Source organism: Phyllostomus hastatus, unplaced genomic scaffold, assembly GCF_019186645.2.
Source record: "Phyllostomus hastatus isolate PE091 unplaced genomic scaffold, TTU_PhHast_1.1 phas_contig_198, whole genome shotgun sequence".
Taxonomy (NCBI): Eukaryota; Metazoa; Chordata; class Mammalia; order Chiroptera; family Phyllostomidae; genus Phyllostomus; species Phyllostomus hastatus.
In genome coordinates, this window is record NW_025333715.1 from 5,546,990 (window position 1) to 5,569,678 (window position 22,689).

General features: G+C 40.8%; 1 protein-coding gene across 1 annotated transcript in view; it reads right to left on the reverse strand.

Moving 5' to 3' along the window:
* Positions 1 to 599: 599 nt before the first annotated feature.
* TNRC6B (trinucleotide repeat containing adaptor 6B) overlaps positions 600 to 22,689 on the reverse strand; it is a 70,036-nt gene continuing 47,946 nt past the window's right edge. Inside the window, exons 12-22 of the mRNA XM_045834769.1 lie at positions 20,789 to 20,920; positions 20,450 to 20,545; positions 20,085 to 20,277; positions 13,345 to 13,482; positions 10,907 to 11,083; positions 9,143 to 9,289; positions 8,837 to 8,932; positions 5,761 to 5,985; positions 5,269 to 5,339; positions 2,269 to 2,408; positions 600 to 1,332 (exon numbers count right to left, since the gene is read on the reverse strand). Of these exons, the coding sequence (XP_045690725.1) occupies positions 945 to 1,332; positions 2,269 to 2,408; positions 5,269 to 5,339; positions 5,761 to 5,985; positions 8,837 to 8,932; positions 9,143 to 9,289; positions 10,907 to 11,083; positions 13,345 to 13,482; positions 20,085 to 20,277; positions 20,450 to 20,545; positions 20,789 to 20,920 (1,803 nt within the window). The 3' untranslated portion in view covers positions 600 to 944. The remainder of the gene's footprint in view (positions 1,333 to 2,268; positions 2,409 to 5,268; positions 5,340 to 5,760; positions 5,986 to 8,836; positions 8,933 to 9,142; positions 9,290 to 10,906; positions 11,084 to 13,344; positions 13,483 to 20,084; positions 20,278 to 20,449; positions 20,546 to 20,788; positions 20,921 to 22,689) is intronic.

The window sequence follows — 22,689 nt, forward strand, 5'->3', positions numbered from 1 at the left end:
CACTTGCAGGTATTAGGAGCTCACTGCTTTCATCATTAAAAAGCATTCTGTTCACCTTAATGCAGCCCAAAGGAGTTGCTTTAGTAGCAGCGGCTCCTCGTGCTTGTGTGTTCTCATAGTTAAAAAAAAACTAATAAAAGTAAAAAGCAGATGGCCGGCCAGCCAGCCTGCGGACTGTCAGCAATGCAGCTTTCTGAGAAATCAGAGTCAGGGAGGAGGAGGCGGAGGCAGAGGAGGACACAGGCACACACACACACAGAGACAGAGAGAAGGATGCACGCGGATGCACATGAACACACGTGCACACACATACCAGAACGAGCATGCCTGGGCAGTTACATGTGCCAGAACACACTGGTATTTATCAACCAGCCAATCACAAATGTTTTCCTTTTTTTTTAGGTTTTTATGTTTTTGTTTTTAAAGTGAGGCTCCGTCAAGTCTTCCCTCCCCCCACCCCAACAATTCTTTTGAATTCCCCTCCCTCCCAAACATGGTAGACCTAAGGACGGAAACACACCCAGTGCAAACAAAGTTAAAAAGCTATTTTTTCAGTATATATGTTTCTTAGCAACAACTTCCATATAACATGAAAAAAGTGAAAAACTAGAAACTAATTTTTTTAATTTTTTTTGTGTTTAAATTTAAATGGTATGTGTACTTGCTTCACATTGTCTTTCTAGGTTGGCGTTCATGATTCAAGTATTTCAAGAGTGATATGTTCTCTTTTTGGATTCATATTCCAAACGAAAAAACTGAAGATATAAGGGAGGCAACTATGTGCTCAGACAGTCTGTCAATGACCCACCTTTTTTTCTCTCTCCGTTTTCTTTTTTCCTTTTAAAAATGTATTTATTGCAAGTTGAAAAAAAAAACGAAAAGGTCAAGTTAGTGCTGCTGCTGTTCCAAAAAAGGTAACGAGGTCAGAGTTGAAAGTTCTAAGTTCAGATTGAATCCGACCCTCCTCCCAGAAGGTCACCAGGTAGTAAAGGAGCAGGGCTGCCCATCCTATGGGGATCTTCCACAGTTGGGACTCCCCACAAGCTCGAAGAATAGTTTGGGGGCCCCCACAATGAAGCGCCAGCAAGATCGGCCCCACTGCTGCCACCAGCACTGCTGCTCCACTGCCCGAGCCCTGTCGACCCACCGAAAAGATTCAGAGCAGGCCCGACGGGATCTGACTGGGTCTGGCCGGTCTCCAGCGACTGCCAACCTGCTGCGGGTGCACTCGGGGTTGCTGCAGGTGTAGGGGGCTGAGCTTGTGCCAGAAAGCGGCTAACTTCATCATCGGTGGCAAACTCAGCCAGGATGGTAGTGTTTCCCAACACACACCTGGAAAGGAGGAGAGGAAATAACTACAGATCTGAGGAAAATACTAAAGTGCACAGGGGACTGAATATTTTGAATTCTCATTATTTCAAGTACAGTCCTTTGAGTAGAAGCTTCCACATTCCCTGGATACTTTTTAAAATGCGGACCCACAGGATCAGAACCTGTGTTTTATAACCAGGCTGCCAGGTACTGATTTAGAGCAATAAAGCAGATATCCAAAGACTACTGCAGGATACTATAGATCGATATCAACTGGTATGTGAAATATGTATGTCACGAATAATGTCATCTTTTTTCCTTTTCCCCATGGAAAGTACAAAGATCACTCATCAAGCAGCAAGGTGACCCAGCTTCAGACATCTGGAAATGCTGCTCTGTCTCAGGGGCGGGCTCACGGCCTGAGCCTCACCATCACTTGCTTGTTCTGTGTATAGCTTTTTATCGTGGCAGCTGCAGCCACAGGGAGTCAGGTCTTTCCTGTCCACCAGTTTGAGAGCAGCAGGGAGGGGTATGGTCAGAGTCTGACCCAGTCCTGCCTACTTCATGCAAAACTCCTGCTATCTACCAAGGCCACAATATTTCATCATCACCCATAAAGAAGCCAAAGTAAGCAGTTATATACTATTATAAAAAGTGACAGTAATTATGCTTTCACATTTTCATAAATACTGGCTTTGTTTTATGGTACTTAAAAATTTACTCACTACTTCACAAATTCTTTACTTGTAGAATTCTGATTATTGGCCTAGGATAGACACAGGACAATCATGCTTAGGCAGATAAAGATCAGCCACCTTAGTACCAAACAATTGCTTATGTGATGATGTCATTTTGGGCCTGTTCTCATGCATCTTTGTTTAATTAAGCACGTGCTAGAATACTCACATGTGCATCTTCATGCATGTTTGTCTCAGTGAGCACAGGATGGATACTCACATGTGCAGTGCAGTTTGGGCCTTGGCCGCCTCCTGTTTGGTGCTGTATCGGATCAGGGCGGTGCCCTGGGTTAGGTTCAGATGGAATGTCAGCAGTGGGCCATGCTGCATGCAGATGGTTCTCAAGGTTGACCCATCAATCTAAGGAGTAAGGCATTTGTGAGATAAAAACTAGAAGTGGGGTGTGAAAGAAAGTCAAGTGACCTTTCTTACATATGACAAAAGAAGGGTTTCTGGTTTATAAATAATATAGCACAGTGTCAGCACTAAATAAGTCTTGGAGGGATAAATGAAGAACTCAAAGCAAGGAGAGTGCACTGAATATACAGGTCTTAAAGGGAAATTCAAAGACAGTCAAAGCACTGGCTTGAGATCGAATGTGCCCATTTTGTAAATAAAAAGGTTTGCACAAATGCAGCTCAAAACAAAACCATATGATTTAACCTGTGGTCTATATTTTTTAAGAGGCAAACAAGTGAACATAAGGTAATTTGTAGAGGTTTAAAAAGTGGAAGTAAGCTAGTACCCAAATAAGAGTTTAAGAAAACATGCAAAGTTCTCAGCATCATTACTAATGTATTCTTACACCTCCCAAGTTAAAAATCGCACAAAGAGAGAAAAGCCACAAACAAGCAAAGCACAGCTAACCATCTGATGATAGAGTGTTGACTGCTGCCCCAGCTCACAGACTATTCTGTGTCCTTTTACTCCTACCCTGGCCATCTCAAGACCAGAGTATTTTGCCCTGGATGGTGTGGCTCAGTGGACTGAGTGCCAGCCTGCAAACCAAAGGATCGCTGGTTTGATTCCCATGCAGGGCACATGCCTGGGTTGCTGGCCAGGTCAGGTCCCCACTAGGGGGCGCACAAGAGGCAACCACGCATTGTTGTTTCTCTCCCTCTGTTCCCCTCTGTCTCAAATAAGTAAAATCTTAAAGAAAAAAAAAATCAGAGTATTTCTTCCCACTTCTCTGTTCTCTGCTGCCTGCAGCCAATGGGACCAATGGCTGTAGTCGCTCACCTTAGTCAAATTCTCACCACTAAGATGTCCAGTGATTGGGGATAACTGCCCTCACCTATGACTCAAATGAACAAATCGATTTATTCACTCTAATTAATTTATTTGTATCAAAATCTTAACTACATTTATTTAAGCTGCTTAGTCCAACATTTCAGTTCATTTCTTTGGAAGTGAAACAGATGACTGTTGGAATAGCCTTCAGAAGTTGTGCTACTGGCAGCAGCAGTGGAAACATTCTGTGGTTTCACCATGGAAACCCCGCAGGAGAAAACTGGCAGTTTCACCATAGTTCTTTATAGAAAATGATTGGAGAAACAGCTCAGTGTTGTTTTTAAAGTGACATCGGACTACAGAAGCATACCAGTGTATGCCACTAGTGACTTGTTAGGATAGATGTCTTCCAAACAAATTTTAGGCTATAAAAAGTAAATTTATCCAGGTACCAAAGATCTGACCTTGTAACTTTCTTGTAAGGTACAACTGAGATCAGTCTGCTATTAGGTAGTGTTGCTTTTCTTTTGAAATTAATCAATTCTTTCTAATACAAACACAGCCAATCCCTATATTCATTTTATATGCATATACAGGTGTCCTTACTATTTTTCATGTTCTAAAACAGAAGTGAACAGCTGGTTAACTTGCCCAGGCTCATTTTAACACTGTGTTATCTCATCCTAACCACATTACACCACTACACCGTGTGACTATTTAGAAATAATGAGGCAGATACAGTTTTGAGGATGGTTATATAAAATCTTCATGCTTCAGTCAACTATTACTTAAATCACCTTGGGCTTTTAGCTGAGTTATTACACATACAGGGATTAAAAGCCAATCCAGACTCTTCCTCATGTTAACTATATTTAGGAAACTGCCGTCCTCAACATGTTCCATGAAATATAAGCCCTGGATATAACCCCCTACATATGGGTTCACAGGGCAAATAAATTTAGGAGAAGCTGTATTTCCCCACAGAGGATTATAGTACATGTTAGGATATTAAAGAATCCAAGATGTCTCACAGTGAAGAAACCAGCTTAATTTTATTTAATCAAGTACATAATCCAAGCATATTAGGCCAGACACCTATTAACATCCCAGGGGAAACACTCTGGAAAGTGCTAGCCTAGTACAGTGTACACAAATCTGTTTATCAATTAAACGCTAGGCTAACCATTCTGTGTGTCAAAGGCAGGGGGGCATAACTGACCCCATTTAACAAAGTGTTGTAAAGGTTGTACTGTCAAGTCCAAATGAAGGTTATGGGCTAAGTTTCAATGGGTTCATTTAACTTCATTTGAATGTTCAAGATGCTGCTGCAGCAAATACTTCAGTTGTCAAGCAACCAATGTGAAGGGGAGGGTGCTTTGGTACAAATGAAGTCCCACCACAGTACAACCCACCCAGAGGGCATGTTCTGATGATGGAAATCAGTAATGCCATCTACGGAAAAGAGGGTTAACAGAGAAAACATCCGAAGTACCCATGGGACATTCGACATTTAAGCTGTGAGACAGACACATCACTTCTGCAAAGATAGATGGGTAATTGTTTATGAAGCAGAAAAACAGTTAATATTGAGCCTTAAGTCTTGGATACCTAACACAAAAACAGGTAACATTTTTTGCGTGTGATTAAAGCACTTAAACATCCATTTCCCACTTAGTTCTAGATTCTGACAGGCAGATCTACCCAAGTTGTCTCTGCTAACAGAACTCACCAGATAATACCACTGCACTCTTACTATCTTACAAACCACATACATTAACATCACTGCAAAGGAAGGCATGAAGCTGAGTGGCCAACATCCCCCATTCAGCAGTGGGCTTCGGGCCTTGAGTGGGGAGACCCACCCTTGCAGGCTGGACCTCTTTGCAGTGACCAGAAAATAAACGAGCTTTCATATCTGCCCACAGTTCGCAGTTTCTCTCCCTTAACACAATTAAGTCTTATCTAGAAAATCACAAGAAAGCACGATTACCTGCGGAGTGAGATTGTGAAGGACCAGCCAGTAACTAGGACGAACTGAACCACCATCACTCCAGGTAGAAGCTGTAAGCAACCAGACAAAAGATTAGGAAGAGCCATCAAAAAATTTACAAAGAGGCACGAGTGAGAAACATTTTCATACAGTGCACATGCTGCTTCTCTCCTTTCATAAATCATTCTTTCCCCCCCTCACTCTGACTCTTACCTTGTCACTGAATAGCCAGCTCCCTTCTCCCAGACCCAGATCCCCACACACTCTCATGCCTTCTCTACAACACTTTCCTCCTAGTGCTCTCACACTCTGCCATTTGTCATCTTACTCCATCAGCACCCTGGGAGTTCTTGGGCCCCTCTGCTTTACACCGACCAAGACAGAAAATGTAATTTTCTCTCTTCCGAAGACTTTATCATGTCTTTACCATCTGTACTAACATCAGATCCCTGTGTTTGAACAATGGTGCTCCTTTAGGCAGATCATTCTCACCTGTGGCAAGCCGCGAGTCCTGTGTCCCCCAGCCCCTGACTGATCGGGGTGCTGTGCTGCTCCAGGGAGATGACGGTTTGGGGTTAGTCAGACCAGGAGGCGGGCGGGGCAGCGGTGTAGTGTTCCTTGAGGAAATATGGTTTTTCCACATCTTGTTGGAGAGATGAGTGGGGTTGTGTCCTATGGGATCTGGGGACCATGTTGATTTATAATCAGGGAACTTTGCTATAAGAATATTGAAGAAGGAATAAGGTTAATTAGACACAGTCACTTGTCACCACATATACATAAATGTTAAATATATACACACATTTAAATTCTAAAAATAGTAAGTGCACATTTCAAAGCAGCATACAAAATAATATTGTTCTTTGAGCTTATTAAATATAAAATTTTCAATGACTACTACTCAGAATTGACAAATTAACAAATGGACTAAAGATTTAATAAAGTAACTAAATCTCTGCTTCCTTAGCAAAATACAACCTGAAAGGGAAGATTAATTCAAGGCAAGTACTCCTGAAACCATTAGTCTTATCAAGAACAATGTGAAACTGAGTGGGTGTTCTATAAATACTTACCAACTTATTGAAAAGTGTATTAGACCCCTGGCTGGTGTAGCTCAGTGGATTGAACGCAGGCCGCGAACCAAAGTGTCACAGGTTCGACTCCCAGTCAGGGTACATGCCTGGGTTGCAGGCCATGACCTCCAGCAACCGGACATTGATGTTTCTTTCCCTCTTCCTCTCCCTCTCTCCCCCCTCCCTTCCCTCTCTATAAATAAATAAATATATAAAATCTTTAAAAAAAAAGTGTATTAGAAAACTACACTTTTCTCGATCCAGAATATTAGATATCAATATTCAGACAGATTTTTAAAACAAAGTACAAAAATATTCAATAAAGGCTTATTATGCTTTAAGGGGCTACATCAGTGTGTGGGTAATATAAACAGTTATTCTCAATAACTTCAAGTTCAGATGGGAAAGAACGGATGAGCAACATAACTGGTAACCCCAGACAAGATCATGTATGTTCAATACACAGAGGAGAAAGACAAGGCTGGGCTATCAGCAAAGGCTTTGTAAAGACAGATATGGAAGGATTTACATAAATAAGTGGACTCAGAAAGCCTGGAAAATATAAACCAAGTTCAATTTAAACACTTTCTGTACCAAATGTTTCCCCTCAATTCCGGCTGAACAACATTTCCCAGGGGCAGAGAGGTAAAAGGAGGCTGTACAGGCAGCCTGGGGACTGATTAAAATACTGTCAGGAAATCTGACAGGAGATTTGGCACGCAGTGTTTAAAGTAGGGTCGAAAACCTGGGTGACAGCAAACAGGATAGAACAGAAGGCACAGGTAAGAGAAATGACGGCAGACTAAACCACTTGGAGCAAGGGGAAAATAAAGAGCAAGAAAATACCGAGATTTTGTGACTTAGTGATGCACGGGAGCATCACTGAGAAAAATACATAGTTTAGTTGAAAGGAAAGATGATTTTGGAAGTGGGAAAATACGTGTTCGGTTTTAGACATATTTAGGGTGACTCTTGAGTCACCTCTCAGGCAAATGCCCAACTGTAGACAAAAGATAAAACAGGTCAACCTGAGATACGGGCAGTTTACGGGAATGAAAGAGGTGAAAGTGAGTTTCACATGTAAAGGAGGAAGTCCTATAAATGTATAATCTAAGAGTAGTGGGTAGAAATATGAGACACTGAGCTGGCTCCTTTACACACTCACTCAGACCTGAGGCAAATCGTATCAGCCCAGTGAACCTCAGTTTCACCTACAAAGTGGAGACAACACCAGGACCTCCCCACAGACTCTGGTGCAGGTACGATAAGAATTCATGCTGAGCCCTGGCTGGCGTAGCTCAGTGGATTGAGCGCGGGCTGGGAACCAAAGTGTCCCAGGTTCGATTCCCAGCCAGGGTACATTCCTGGGTTGCAGGCCATAACCCCCAGCAACCGCACATTGATTGATGTTTCTCTTTCTCTTTCTCTGTCTCTCTGTCTCTCTCTCTCTCCCCCTCCCTACCTTCCCTCCCTAAAAATAAATAAATAAAATATTAAAAAAAAAAAAAAGAATTCATGCTGATCGAGGACAAATGCACAAAGCCAAAGGGGGGCAGGATCAAGGGTGGGAAGCAGGGATGGCTGGGTGGGAGGAGGTGGTGCGGAGTAAATGGAGACAACGGTAAGTGAACAACATTAAAAACATGTGGAAAAATTAGAAAAACTAAAAAAAAAATAAAGAAAAGAAATTCATGCTGAAGTGCTTAGCATGCTGCCTGGTTTACAGGAGCTTTCAATAAATGACAGATTATCATTACTCTTGGTATGACTCACAGGTGGAAAGAAAAAATAGAAGGCAATTTATAAGGCTATTAACCTGTAGTGTCTTAGTAGGTAGCTAAGGATTTGTTTTATTTACTTTTGCTAGACAAAGAACAGAAACTTTAATGACTTTAATGGCTTAAGATCCAACTTTTGCAAGACCAAAGTGCCAATTACTAATGATTTGTTTACCAATCTGTAAGGCCTTGTGTTGAGACTTCAAAGGCTCTATTACACCCATCAACTTTTCCATTCCCTCCTGTCTTCCTCCCCAAATCCCTCAAAACAACACAACAAAACAGTAAGGAACTCAACAAATGCAGGTACAATTAATCAAGGTCCTCTTTTCTCCCTCTGGCCATCTCACCTTAGCCTTTGTAAATGGAAGGAGTTTTAGAGAAAAGCCTTAAGAATAACAACCTGGACTTCACTGGTTCTTCCCACGGTCCTGGATTCTCTTGGCAGATTGGTTAAAAGGAAAGCGCTTGGGTCATCAGGATATAATCTCTGCCCTCACAAGACCCACAACTCCCTGCAATTATGTCACCCTATGCCTTGTCTTAAAGCTGTATGTGTCTCAGCTTGCCTCTTGGAGACCAGGAGCTCCTGGAGGACATGGCCGACACAGGAGTCATGTCTCCAAAAGTATTTTTAAAGAAATAAATACCAATTTCCTTTGTAAAAGGGAATCTGAAAAGGGCTAACCAAAAGGAAAAAACAGGTCACACTCCTACCTGAAGTGCTATGAACGTTGGAAAAGGAGTTGTCAGAGGCACTGTAGGGCCAGGCACCAGGTGAAGGCAGCGAGGTGTTGAGGGAAGAATTAGACCCTTTGAGTGACAGATGAAAAATGAGATAAAAATATTGCAGATAAATGTCAGTATAACAAGTGAAACCTTTAAGTACGTATTTTATTTAACCTTCAATAGAAGTGAGAACACAATATATTTAAAAAATAAATGTGAAAAGCTTTATGTTCTTGTTTTCTGGTTAAGTTACTTGATAACAGCAAGCCCATATGCAAGGGATGTGTGACTTACCTGTGGTGTTATCCCGCAGAAGTTGGTGGTCAGTATCTACAATAGGAGATGTGGCTGTACCCCCCAGCACACTTCCTGGGGTGACATAGGGATCAGATTCAGGGTCAATGTTTTGGATACCTTTCCATGGCACTCCTGGTTGGAATTCTGAGAAAAGAAGAACAAGTATGGGAGGTAAGAATTTGTTCAAAAAATGGTAAAATAGTTACTTTTTGATAAGAAATGGATCTGTAAGAAGTCTTTAATTTTAGATTTTCATAATAAAATTTTTTAAAAAGTCAGCCTGAACATACACTCTGCCAGCAGCATCTTTGTGTTACCACAACACGTCAGCCCTCCCTGTCTCTCTCTACGGCTGTGAACTTGATGCCAGGGCTCATCGGTGCCTGGCCCCAGAACCTGCTCTTCCTGCTCCCAGGGAAATTCGGTCTCAAGGGCAGGTAGGCAGGATTAAGTAGTCTGGTGCTCATGAGAACTGGTCAGCCATCTAGGACAAGAACTGGGAGAAAATCTAGGTTGGAGATCCGTAACTTCTCCCATTTAACTCGCAGGAAATTGGCCCTGACACACAAGGAAACCCAATGCAAGTGACCGCTATTGTGTGGAATGTGCAGGAATAATTTGGCTAATAAGAAAGCCTGGAATATGTATAAATAAGTGTTTACGATTTTTAAAAAATACTTTATTTATTTATTTTAGAGAGAGGGGAAGGGAGGGAGAAAGAGAGGGAGAGAATCATCAACCCGGCACTCAGTCTATTCAGCCACATCAGCTAGGGCTGTCTACAATTTTTTACTGGTTAATTTAAGTCATATTTAAAGCTACGGAGCCTATGAATCAAAGGGTCACTGGTTCAATTCCCAGTCAGGGCACATGCCTGGGTTGTGGGTCAGGTCCCTGACTGGGGTATATGAGAGGCAACCACATGGTGATGTTTCTTTCCCTCTCTTTCTCTCTCCCTTCCCCTCTCTCTAAAATAAATAAAGTGTTTAATAAAGAAAAGCAAAGTTATGTGGTAGTACTACTAAATTTACTTTTCTAATCATGGTCAGGACAAGTAAGATGCATTATGTATCAACAACAGGTGTTATGAGTGTACTCTAATAGAATGAAACTCGACATGTTCCCATCACAAATATAACTGTAGAAAGAGAGGTTTAGAAGGACATACCAAATTTTTAACTTTTATCTTTACTATACTAAATTTTTTTGTACAGGGAAAATAGGTTATCTGTATCAAAACAGAGAAAAAAGTAACACATTTTCTCATTGTATTCACTACTGCAAACCTGTAACCTAACTGGTAATAAATACCTTCTTCAAAAATTAAACAAACCAATTCAATGGACATTTCAGAAGAACCCAGGGTATAAGGCATCCATCCTATGGTGGATGCATGCCAAGTCCTGGCTACAATTGTACCTTCTTTTATCCTCACATTCCCTTCCTCTCACTCCTTCAGCTTATCCAAGTCCATGCAATATTTACCATACAGTAATTTACCTGGTCAGCGACCAGTGTCAACACCTTATTTTCTTACTGAATGCTACAGAGCAGAGACCTTATCTAGTGAAAATTTTCTATCTTCCCACAGCATAGCACATGCCTTGCTTTTATCAATTACTGAATGAAAAAATGAAAGTGGGTGTCTTAGTAAAATAGGTGGCAAAAACAATCTGTTCAGAACCAAAACAAATAAACAAACAAACAAACAAAAACCCAAAACAAAATGATACCCCAGAAAACACACTTCCTGGACAATACCTGGAGGCCAACTGGCATTGCTGGATTTACTTCCGATTTTATTTGTTGGTGGAGATTTGGCAGGTAACCAGCTATCACCAGCAGGACCCGTATGGCCACCCAGTGTGTCACCTGGGATTATATCAAACTGGTTGTATGGTGACCCTCCTCGGGTCTTCCCAGGGGCCACTATAGCGCCTGACAAAAGAGAAAGAGGAAATTAATTCAAACTTGGAAAGGACTCCTGTGAACAGAACTTGTCAATCTTTTATTCAGAGAAACTCAAACAAATGCAGTATTCTGAAGTTTATGCAGTGGAAAGAGTACCACAATGGGAGGGCACACTCGAGACCCAGGATACAATGAATACACGGATGATCATGAACAATTCATCTCACTTTTCTGAGCCTTTCAGTTTCTCAGTCATGCACAGAGCACTGTTTTCATTCTTGAATGTTCCAAATTCCATGGCCTTAAGAAGTTAACTAACTAAACTCTCATAAACTATGAATCATACCATTATCCTCACAGTTTGTATACTAATGACCTGAGACAATATAAATGGAGGGAAGTCCACTGGAGGGAAAAGCATCTGCAATTGCTTTAAATTCCGAAGCGATGAGACGGAATTCCTGCCGGGGTCTCTGCCAGCACAAGACCAGCAGTGGCCTCCGCAGCTCTGAGGTCCACGGCCCCACACAGGAACAGCAAATCCTTTGTAGCTACTTTCCCAAGAGGATTTCAGCAGTTTCGTCAGTGCCTCCTTTATGCATTTTATATGCCATGAGGCAGAAAAGAAATTAAAACCTTAAAATTCCCATAAACAAAAAATGAGCTTTAAATAAAATTTTTTGGCCTCTGTTAGATACCCTTCCACCTATTTCTCAATCAAGTTTTACATGTTGTATTGTGTCACTTGAGCTATTCTTAGTTAGGATCCTATTTATTGTACTGATAAAACTGTTTCCAAGGAAATGTATTTAAATATTTGTATAAATATTGATTAGAATAATCTGTCTGGTTTGGCCTAACAGGAATATCATCAAAACTGTCTCTGTGCTCAGTTAAGAGGTCACCAATTTTCTGGAGCCTCTGAAAGAAATCTGATTCAGGGGTACATTACAGTGAAGTAGTAGAACATGAGAAGCTGAATCCCCTCAGGGATTGCTAAAGAAATAGGGGAAAATTTCTGTAAGCTCTAAAGAGGTAAGTGACTCTTTTACTTTTGAGATGTCCTCTCATATGCTGTTTCACGTTTGCTGTCATGCACCTATCATGTCTTTAGGGAAGGAGGCAGTGTCAGTGCTTGAGGCTGTAGACATTGGGCTTGGATTATTCAGTTCAGAAACAGATGTGATATTATGTGTAAATCATTCTTTATTCTGTGGCACAAAATGATGATGCTTTGGGATAGCAGGCAGAGAGCTCCAAGTGGCCACTTCAGCAGCCTCCGGATGGGTACATTTTTAAGAGTGGCTTATAGCCCTGGCTGAGTGGTTCTGTTGGTTGGAACACTGTCCTGTACAGCAAAAGGCTGCAAGTTCAATTCCGAGTCACAGCACATACCTAGGTTGTTGATATGATCCCTGATGGGGTTCGTATGGGAGGCAACTGATCAATATTTCTCTTACATCAATGCTTCCCTCCCCCACCCCTAAAATCAATAAATATCTCCTCAGGCGAGGAGTTAAAAAAACAAAACAAAAAAAAAGAGTGGCTTATGAAGGAACCCTGGAAGGCTTCAGACTGATGGGGTCGAGGCCCGCCAGGGAGCTGCGGGAGCAGTTTCACACCTATTTATACTTGGTTCTCATACATACAGTTGAGTCCAAGTGAATTACTGTCCTCTGAGATAAACAATGAAACAAAGGCTGAAGGAAGACTCCAAGACCTTTTATTTGTCTTATAGGGAAATGGAGAAGCTCTTACAGAGAATTATGGAAATGAAGGGCTGACCCACAGTGACAATCAAAGCCTGGAATGACCTCAATTGCTGTCCAGCAGATCTTGTAATTCATAAAGAACGAGAAAGCTCTGTGGAAATTTCTAATCTCATGTATTGATCTATCAGTCATCTTTTGGAGATGGAAGCGTTCAAAATCAGTACCATAGATATTTCTTGTGACCTCTTACACCTCATTTGATGATTCCCTTCTCTCAGCCAGTTCGTTAGGGTTCCACACTAACGGACGCTCAAGTTCACTTCCACCGCCCTCAATCCCATCCTGCTGCAGGTGGGAATTCTGGTCCTTTTAATTAGAACTCACATTTTAAGCTTCTTATAATTTGAAATACACACAATCTTTTTTCATAGGTGACCATAAGTTTTGGGGGGAAAAAATCAAAAGACATGGTAAGAAATAGCTAAAGATCCATGTTTTAAAATAATTTTACAGGACACTTAAAGGCCTGCTGAGGGTCAGAAGAGCTGCAACTCATAATGCTTTGCTTGCTCTTACCATTTTTGTGCATATTGGCTTCCTGTGTGGCTACAGAGGGCAACCCCTCCATCATGGAGGTCCACTGTTTAAAGCGAGACTCAGTTCCAGCCTCCTTCCCACCAACCATGCCATAGTCCATGCCGCCAGAGCTGAAGCCTAAAACAGAGAACCACATTTTATGTCTTTCTATAAATTTCTAGTATCAGTAACCAAGAGTTCTGAGGCAGAACCCATGAACAGCTTCATCTGTAACTTAAAGACTAGTTCCCAAAGAGTCTCCTTCAGAAACAGATATTTTGATTCATAATGCTGATCTTGGCTCTTGCTTGCTGAAAACATAATGACCGTTAAGATATGAGTCGTGATGACTGCCATGCAATTAAGATCATCTTACTCACTTATTACTTTAGCTAACATCTGTGACACACAGAATGCTGGGACCTGTGGTTCTCCAACTGAGATGGAGGTGTCCACACATCAACGTAATTTGGAAGGAGAGCAGCTCTGAGGTTGTGGTAAGAGTACTGGGGGAGGAAAGGCTCTGATTTGGGGCCTAGGGGAGATATGCAAGTAAGTCAAGGAAACCAAGAACAAAGCTCTAACTCATGACAGTAAGACATGTTTAAGGAATGATGAGAACCCAGTGTGACTCCAAAGCATGGCTAACTACGGACGAAGTGAGACGGAGTGGCAGGACATGGGAGAGAAATGAAGAGTCATGCCATACAGGGTCTTTATGTACCCTGTATGGTGAAGGAGTTTGGGCTTTCCCCACTCTAGGACAGGAGAGAAAATGTTAAGCAAGTGAGAGGGAGGTAACTAAGTTTGTATTTTAGAAAGAGAACTGGCAATGTGAGCATGGGGTAGATGAAGGTCAGGATAGACTCTGAGGGGTCAACTTGAAAGTCTTCATGTAGTGATAAAGACCCTGAAGCTTGAATAGGTCACTGGTAAGAAGCCCAGAGTTTACTTTGCCGTGAACCCGTGGGGAGCTGCAGGTGTCAGGCTCTCAGCACGAGTTTGGGAGGGTAAATGTTTCCCCACTGGACAGGGCTTGAGAGGCGAAAGCCAAAGTAAGAGGCTTACTGATGGAGCTGCACAAGGTCTACCATCCACTCTGGATCAGAATGTACTTAATATTTTTTCAAACCGACTGTCATAAAATAGAGGATTAAAATAAAGACATGAAACAGGGAAGGGGAGGAACAATGCAGACCCAGAGAGACCATTAAGAGCCATAGTAAACGTGGCCACCCAGAGAGGCAAGCAGGGTTCCCACCATGCTAATGCTCAGGTGGCCTGCCGGAGCCAAGAGCCAATCTACTCTTACTCCAGAGTGTGTGCAGCTCTGGCCAGGCCAGACTCCACGCTGAATCCGCTTTATACTCCTACCATCTGCTGGTGTCTTATTGGCCCCTAAGTACCATTTATCCAAATCCCGCTGAGGGTCTAGGTCATGTGTTTCTCCCGTGTGCTTCTCCCAGTTGTCAAGGATGATTTTATAAATGTATGATAAATCAAGTTCAAGTCATTTCTAACACCTTCTTAACCTGTGTTTAAAATGTTGCTATAATTATAAAGAACACTTCATACACACTGTTTGTAACTGACTTCACTAGTCTAAGTGATTGAAGGGTGGAGAGCACAAATCCTTGGAATAAGCTGGAAACATTTCAAATTAAACAATTAAAAGAAAAAAAGGTTTCAGGTATTTTCTTCTTTTGTCCCATGTAGCTGAGCTGAAATGACACTGGAGGGCCGGCAAGTCAGAAGGAGCCAGGGCTCTCTCTGACCTAAGCTGTAATGGCCCACGTGCGCTGCTGCTCGGGCAAATGCAACACTGCCTCCGGCGGGAAAAACCAGCGCAAGGTCTTGGACTCCAGGCCGCATGAAAGGTGGCTCCAGTCAGTGCGAACGAGCTTTTGAAAATAACCCAGGGTTCCGGTGAAGATTAAAAACAATGTAGGGATTCGTACGAGAAAAAGGAACCATTCCTTACACATTAATTCTCTTTCGAGTTGCTCTAAAATTACTCCAAAACTCATAGTGAATTAAAGATATTAAATTTCAGCTGTTTAGAGTTCTTTTGTGACACACAAAGTGTAGAAAATTTGTAAGAGTTATCCTAGGAGAGGGAAGAGTTTGAGGAGTCCATCTGAATCTTAGGCAAGCTGGGCATTGTTCCCATTAGAAACTTGGGGATCACATGCCACCAAAATATGGCAGCACCACAACTAATTAACAAGGTTTGGCAAGGAAAAAAAATGAAAGGGGTAAGAGGAAGAATAGAAGATAAAACTGCCTTCAAAGGTTCATCCTACAAACCCAGAACCATAGGAGGAAAAAAGTCAGTGCAAGGTTGTACAGAACTCTGTGTCTTTCTCGATGCCATGTAGCAACTGACGTGACATTAGGATGCACTCAACAAACCTGGAGAGGAGGGGTTCTTGAGCACTGTGCTCCAGTGGCTGCATTACCAGAAAGCAGAGGAACACACCAATTGTGACTTCTGAGCTGTCTATGCACCACCACACCTCTGAACCCAGGAAAACAATAACTTCACTATACTTCCTGTTTTATTAAAACCAAACTTGCTCAGTCCACCAAGTGGCCTCCCTATTATTCTCCAGCTTACCAACACTTTAATTCAAATCAAACAAATCATTTAGTTCAGTTTAATGAGGATTTATAAAGAGCCTAATTGTGCTAGGTTCTGTGTTAGCAGCTGAGGTACAAATAGAGATAAAATATGCCCCATGCTTTTCCAGGGACTCATTTCACTAACATAGTCCTTTCGCCTGTCTTATCATTCTTACAAAAACAACCCTTTGCTTCTCATCAGTCCTTTCTCCTGCTTCCACATACCTTAATTCATCAGCTACTGAACACTGCCACTAGGCTCAATGCTTACCACCTGGAGGACACTTTCAAATGAACTTGTCCTTAGCTGGTCACTCCTTCACTCCCTTTGTCTGTCGTTCTTTATTTTCTGCTACTCCTTTTGTTGTAAATTAAAACACAAACTACTGCTTTTGCAATAATTATAGTACGAATAAATTATAAAAGCAACAAATTACTGACATTGACCATTTAACACAACAGTTCTAATCCATGCCCACGATATTGCCACATTCATAATCCAGGACAAATACAAATAATTCTCCTGCTATTTTAATAATCTATAATATCCATAACTCTTTCTCACTGGTTATAACACACATAATTATTATAAATTTTGTTACATTTTAACATAAAGAGTGAGATTTTATCGGAAATGCACTTTCTAGTAAGATAAGTGACTGCAAATTAGTCCAGCTACTGTGAATGACTATGACTTATTACTAAAATAAGACCAAGTTCACGCTACAGTAGGCCTATTTTTACAAATTTCTGTAGACATAAAGCACAAAGAAATCTTATATAAGTAAGCAGATTGGAAAAGGAGTCTTGTTGTAACATCTCTTATTTCTTTGAACTTCTTTTGAGTATATTCCCTTCTCCCCAAAGTTTGATAACACATATACTAAAACATAACTTTTAGATATGTCATTATCATCTGATAATTTAATGAAGTATATTTTTCAACTTTGCTGCAAGCAGAGAATTATAAAACCATCTATTTTACAAAAACAATCAATTAAGAATTAGTTAAGCAATTGAAGTCATTCAGTTTTTTAATTTTGAGAAAACATACTGAAAGAGGCTTTATTAACAAGGAACTTTTACTTATTCCTCCTACTCTTTTACCCACAGGTATCTTTTTGAGTTTGATATACTCAGCATTACAAACACTGACATATTCATTTTGTTACATCTTTGCCATATATTCTTTCTTGACACAAATTTAATCTGTATAAGCTATGAATATATTTTCCTCAAACTTTTATAACTATAGATTTAGTTTATTCAAAACAGGCAGTCAAATCAGACTTACTTTCAGTCTCAAAATATATTTTTCAGTGAAAAAAATGAGGTAATATATATATTAGGAAAAATAATACAAAATGCATCTTGTAAGGAAGGCTGTAACTGGTCAGATCACAACCAATATGATAAAGGGCTAAAAAAATTTAGCTATTATTTAATGTTATGAAATGTAAACGAGTTAATAAGTCAGTATGTTCTTTTTCCTTACTTCATTTGGATTATGATACATAGCTAAATTTATAAGTTCCTTATAAAGTAGGAATACAAAAAATGAAAAATTTCTTTAGTAAATAACACCATTAATCTAACCAGACATCATGATAAAATTTTCCTATATATTTAGTAAATAAGAAAGGTATAATATATGCTGCTAAAAAACTAACAGAGATTTGAAGCTAACATATAACTTGCTTTAAAAAAAAAAATCTTCACCTGAGGACATGTTTTCATTGCTTTCAGAGTGAGGGGAAGGGAGGAGGAGAGGGAGAAACAATCATCGATGTGAGAGCCCAACACTGACTGGTTGTCTCTCATACATGTCCCAGCCGGGGATCAAACCTGCAACCTGGGCATGTGCCCTGATCAGGAAGTGAACCCGTGACCCTTCGGTCTGCGGAGCAATTTTACTTTTAATAGAACATAAAAAATATTAAAGATGTTGTAAGGACTGACTGTCAGTGGAATAGATGCATCATGATTTTAGGTCTTTAACAATTCAATTAATTGGCTCATGTATACCCAGCCTAAAAGAAATCATGTAAAAGTTTATCCACAAACTTTACCTCATGCATTGTGAAAACATATTTTTTTAGGAGTAAGTGTCACTAACCTATATGCTCAAGCTGTTTGAGGGTGCTTTTCTTTCCACCTACAACATGCTCTAGGACAGGGGCATCAAACTCATTTTCACCAGGGGCCACATCAGCCTTGTGGTTGCCTTCAAAGGGCAGAAATAATTTTAGGACTGTATAAATGCAACTACTCCTTAACTGTTAAGGAGTTGAAATTACATTTGGCCCCTTGAAGGCAACTGTGAGGCTGATGTGGCCCCCAGTGAAAATGAGTTTGACAGCCCTGCTCTAGGATGAGTATTGAGAAGAGCTGAAGAAAAGAACCATACGCATTTAAATACATGGAAAAGGTGCCTGTGCCTTCCAGATGTTCTCTTTGCTTTGAACTGTCTGCACTGTACTTTGAGAACTATGTACTCTGACAAAAAGAAATGGAAGAAGCTAAGTTGCCCTTCTTTATCATTGCATATGGTATCTTAATTCAGAACAACACATAGCAAAATACTCAGGTTATTACTTCAAGCTTCATCCTTAACAGAAAACATGATGAAGAAGGTAAAAGATGGGAAACCCAGGAGGTAATGACACCTTCATTAGTCATTACAGGAGGCTTCCTCCTTGCTTGGTACCCTGGCATTCTATACCCAGGTGAGCATGCCCTAGTAAGATAGGAGATGGCGGAGAGTTTACCTTTTTTTAAGTCAAGTGGAAGAGGGGTTATATTGAGCTTAAGTTAGTTTTCAGGTAGATCTTTTTTTTTAATCCTCAGCTGAGGATATGTTTGGGTTTTCTTTTTTAATTGATTTTAGAGAGAGAAGAAGGGAAGGAGACAGAGAAAAACATCAATTAGTTGCCTCCCGTACGTACCCTGACTGGGGACTGAACATGCAACCTAGGTGTGTGCTTTGATCTGGAATTGAATCTGCAACCTGTTGGTGTATGGATGACCATCCAACCAACTGAGCTACCTCGCCAGGGATCAGGTGAACCATTTTAAAGAAAGAATATAGTTGATGGAAGCTGAAAATCTGGAAATTAACTTCCTTAAAACTATCCAGGATCAATGAGTCCTTGAAGTCTTTGCTCTTCTCTGCATGCCGACACCCCAGTAGGAAGTGGGTACCTCATGCAAATTGAGTGCAGAGAGCAGGGCCATTTGCCTAAGGTCACTCTGTCACCCAAGAGCATGGATTTCAAGTCTCCCCAGTTCTTGTTTTTGAGTTTGCACATAGTATCTTCCTTACCAAAATAAAACCCAAATGTCAATGTGAGAAGAAACCTGCTGTGGTGTGTAGTATCTTTTTAATTTTTACATTTTATTTTTAAATGACTGTTGCCTCACTGATTGGATTCTGCTTACAACATGTTCCCAGTTCTGAAAAGAGCTACGATTTGCCTGCCAACAAATTCTTGATGAATGTCAAAGGTGTAACCTTACTTGTACCAATTCTATTTAAATCAGACGAACTACAAATCAGAACAATTTTGATCATTTTGCCTTATAATTTTAAATTTAGTGCTCCAGTTTTTCAAGAAAAGGTAATTTTATCAGTAGAGCTAAACATTTCAACTTGTACATATTTTAATGGATTATAACCTCAGGCACGTGCAGCACTCACAGCATGTACAGACATTTACACTGCCTTTTAAAAATTCCTCGTTCTGGGGAAGCGGACTCTCATTGGTTAGAGCACTGTCCTGATACATGAAGTTTGTGGGTTTGACCCCCAGTCAGGGCACATATAAAGAGCAGCCAATGCATGAATAAGTGGAATGACAAATGTCTCTCTTCCCCACTTCCACTCTCTGTCTCTAAAATTAATTTAAAAAGAAATTGGAGTCCTGTTTCTGCTACTTACTGACTGTGTGGTAAGCTTCTGAAAGCCACTGAAACTAGTGTGTTGCTAACTCAGATACCTCATCTGTAAGACAGAGAATTAGACTATCTACTTTGTATGGCTGTTGTGAAAACAGAGGGTAGCGTAGGTCCAGCCCCAACCATAGGCTGAAAAAAAGTAGTTTCCATTACTAACGACTTACCAGAACCATATCCAGGTATTGGCCCTTTGGTTTGAAGGTCTGGGAGCCCCACATTCAGAGTGTTGGGTACTATGTTGTCCAGATGTGGCTTGGGCCCAACAGGATGAGATGGCGAATGCTTCATGCTGGGCTGCCGCTGCTGCTGCTGTTGTTGCTGCTGCTGCTGCTGGAGTGCACTCACCATCCGAGCCAGCTGGAGGGGGGCAGTCCGGAGCAAGGAGGCCCAAGAGAAAATGGACACATGATAAGCCAACATCCTGAGCTTCACAGGAAATGACTGCATATGATTTGTTTTTGCTGTCAAAGAGGTTGAGCAGAGATGCACCTCATAAAGAGCATAGAGGGACCCTTCCAATATCACATACCTGCTGCTCTTGCTGCTGGCGTACAGCTTGAGAAATCTTTCTCTGGTTCTGTAACAACTGCTGCTGCTGCTGCTGCTGCAAGAGAAGCTGACATGCCTATGGGAGAGAGGGAGAGAGGCCCTAAGTTTCCCAAGACGGACTCACTGAGGACACTGAGATGGTGTGTGCACTGAAAGACAGGTTGTTGAGTCAAATGTCCATGAGGAAAGTACCACTAAGCTCCTGGTCCAGCGGTCACATTCACCCCAGTTGAGCACACACAAAATGAAGCAAACCAAGTTAAAGAAAAAGAAAAAATGTATGACCTTCTTCGGTATGGGAGGAAAATCTGCTACTTACCAACTGAAACTGGGGAATCTGTGGAAGCTGGCTCAGCATGGCGATTTGTTGAGGAGATAACTGGGGCCCCACATTGAAAAGACCTGGATTCAGGCCACTGTTGGGAAACTGCTTGAGCATTGAGGCAGAAACCTAGCCAAAAAAAAAGAGAGAGAGAGAACTGTCAGACTTTACAAGATAAATTTTTTCTGTGTGAAAACACTCTTAATAGATCTAAAGCAAGAGCCAAGTTTTTCCTTAAGAAATATTTATGAAATATATTAAATGACTGGGAGAAATACACTAAAGTGTTAACAATGGTTATCTGAGTGGTGACATTGTATAAGTTTTAAAATTCTTTTCTTAGACTTTCCAATCTTTCTACAACAGAAATGATGGAACTTTACAATCAGGAAAATATCTGCAAGACCAAAAAATTTTAAAGACAATGATTTTTGTCTGATAAATTATTACTTAAAATGTGTCATGAGACAAAACATACCAAACTGCATAAAGCTACAATAACACGCTTAAAAGTATTTTTGTTATATGAATACAAAAAATATTAACTTGTAAACAAGAGTAACTGGAGTTTCAACTCATGACTTTCATACCAAATACTCAGAGTCACAGAGAGGCAGAGAAGGGCCTAGAAGGTCAAATGGCTCAGGTGGTTCCTTCTCCATGGTTTTCGGGACTGAGCTAAGCTAGGTGGCAGGAACCTCTAGGAAGAGAGAAAGGACTCCCTCCCATATTGGGATTGATCATTTAAGATGTTTTATCTGACCTGGATTGAGTTTCTCTGCCCTTTCTTTCACTGGAACCCAATGAATTAGCTGGTGTCAAGGACAACCAACTTAATCCCTTTTCCTTGAGTAGCAAGCAGCACACACTGGTTAAGAGTTTAGTTCACGGGGCAGACTGCATGGGTCTGCCATTTCTCAGTTGTGTGACTCGAGGCAAGCTACTTAACTTTTCTGAGCTTCATTTTCCTTATCTCCAAAAATGGAATAATAATAATTTCAGTGATTGAGAATTTTATGAGTTAATCCATGTCAAATGCATAGAAATGCACTCCATAAATGTTCTTATTCCACAGGATGGTTTTTCAAATATCTAGAGACAATGATTACAGTTCTCTTGAGTCTTACCTTTAGGCTAAATAGAATTTTTTTTTACACCTGTATCTCATTTGATTTCTCAGTGCAGGGCCCAGAACAGGAAGCCATTTCCCAGAACAGTTAAGTACTTGGTAGACCTGACCATCACTAACCTTTCTGTTAAAAGCCATACTTTTATTAACAATGCCTAAAATTTCTGATGACTGCACTGTAACTCCCAATTCATACACTAAGCTTATTGTCACTTAAAACCTACAATATTTTTAAATGTTTTGCTTCTGCCCTGGCTGGTATGGCTCAGTGGATTGAGTGCCGGCCTGAGAACCAAAGGGTCGCTGGTTTGATTCCCAGACAGGGCACATGCCTGGGTTGTGGGCTAGATCCCCAGTAGGCGGCGTGTGAGAGGCAGCCACACATGGATGTTTCTCTCCCCTTTTTCTCCCTTCCTTTCTCTCTAAAATGAAATAAATAAAATCTTTTAAAAATGTTTTGCTTCCCTATGTAATATTTAAGTGGCTTGGTTTTAAATTTTTGTTAATTTATGCTTTGATTTTAGGACTTTACATTTATCTTTATGTGCATGGCACACAGTAGATGCTTGATAAATACCTATTAAGTGAACACTGTATTTTAACTTATTAACAGTCACTCCATCAACTTCTTTTCTACCCTATTATTCCACTTATTCCCAGTTTGTGTTTCTCCATTTGGTCATCCATGAGACTGTTGAACTTGACAGAGCCGAGGATAATCTAGTAGCAAGCCACTGAAAATTCCTTTCTGACCTGAAATTGATTAGCC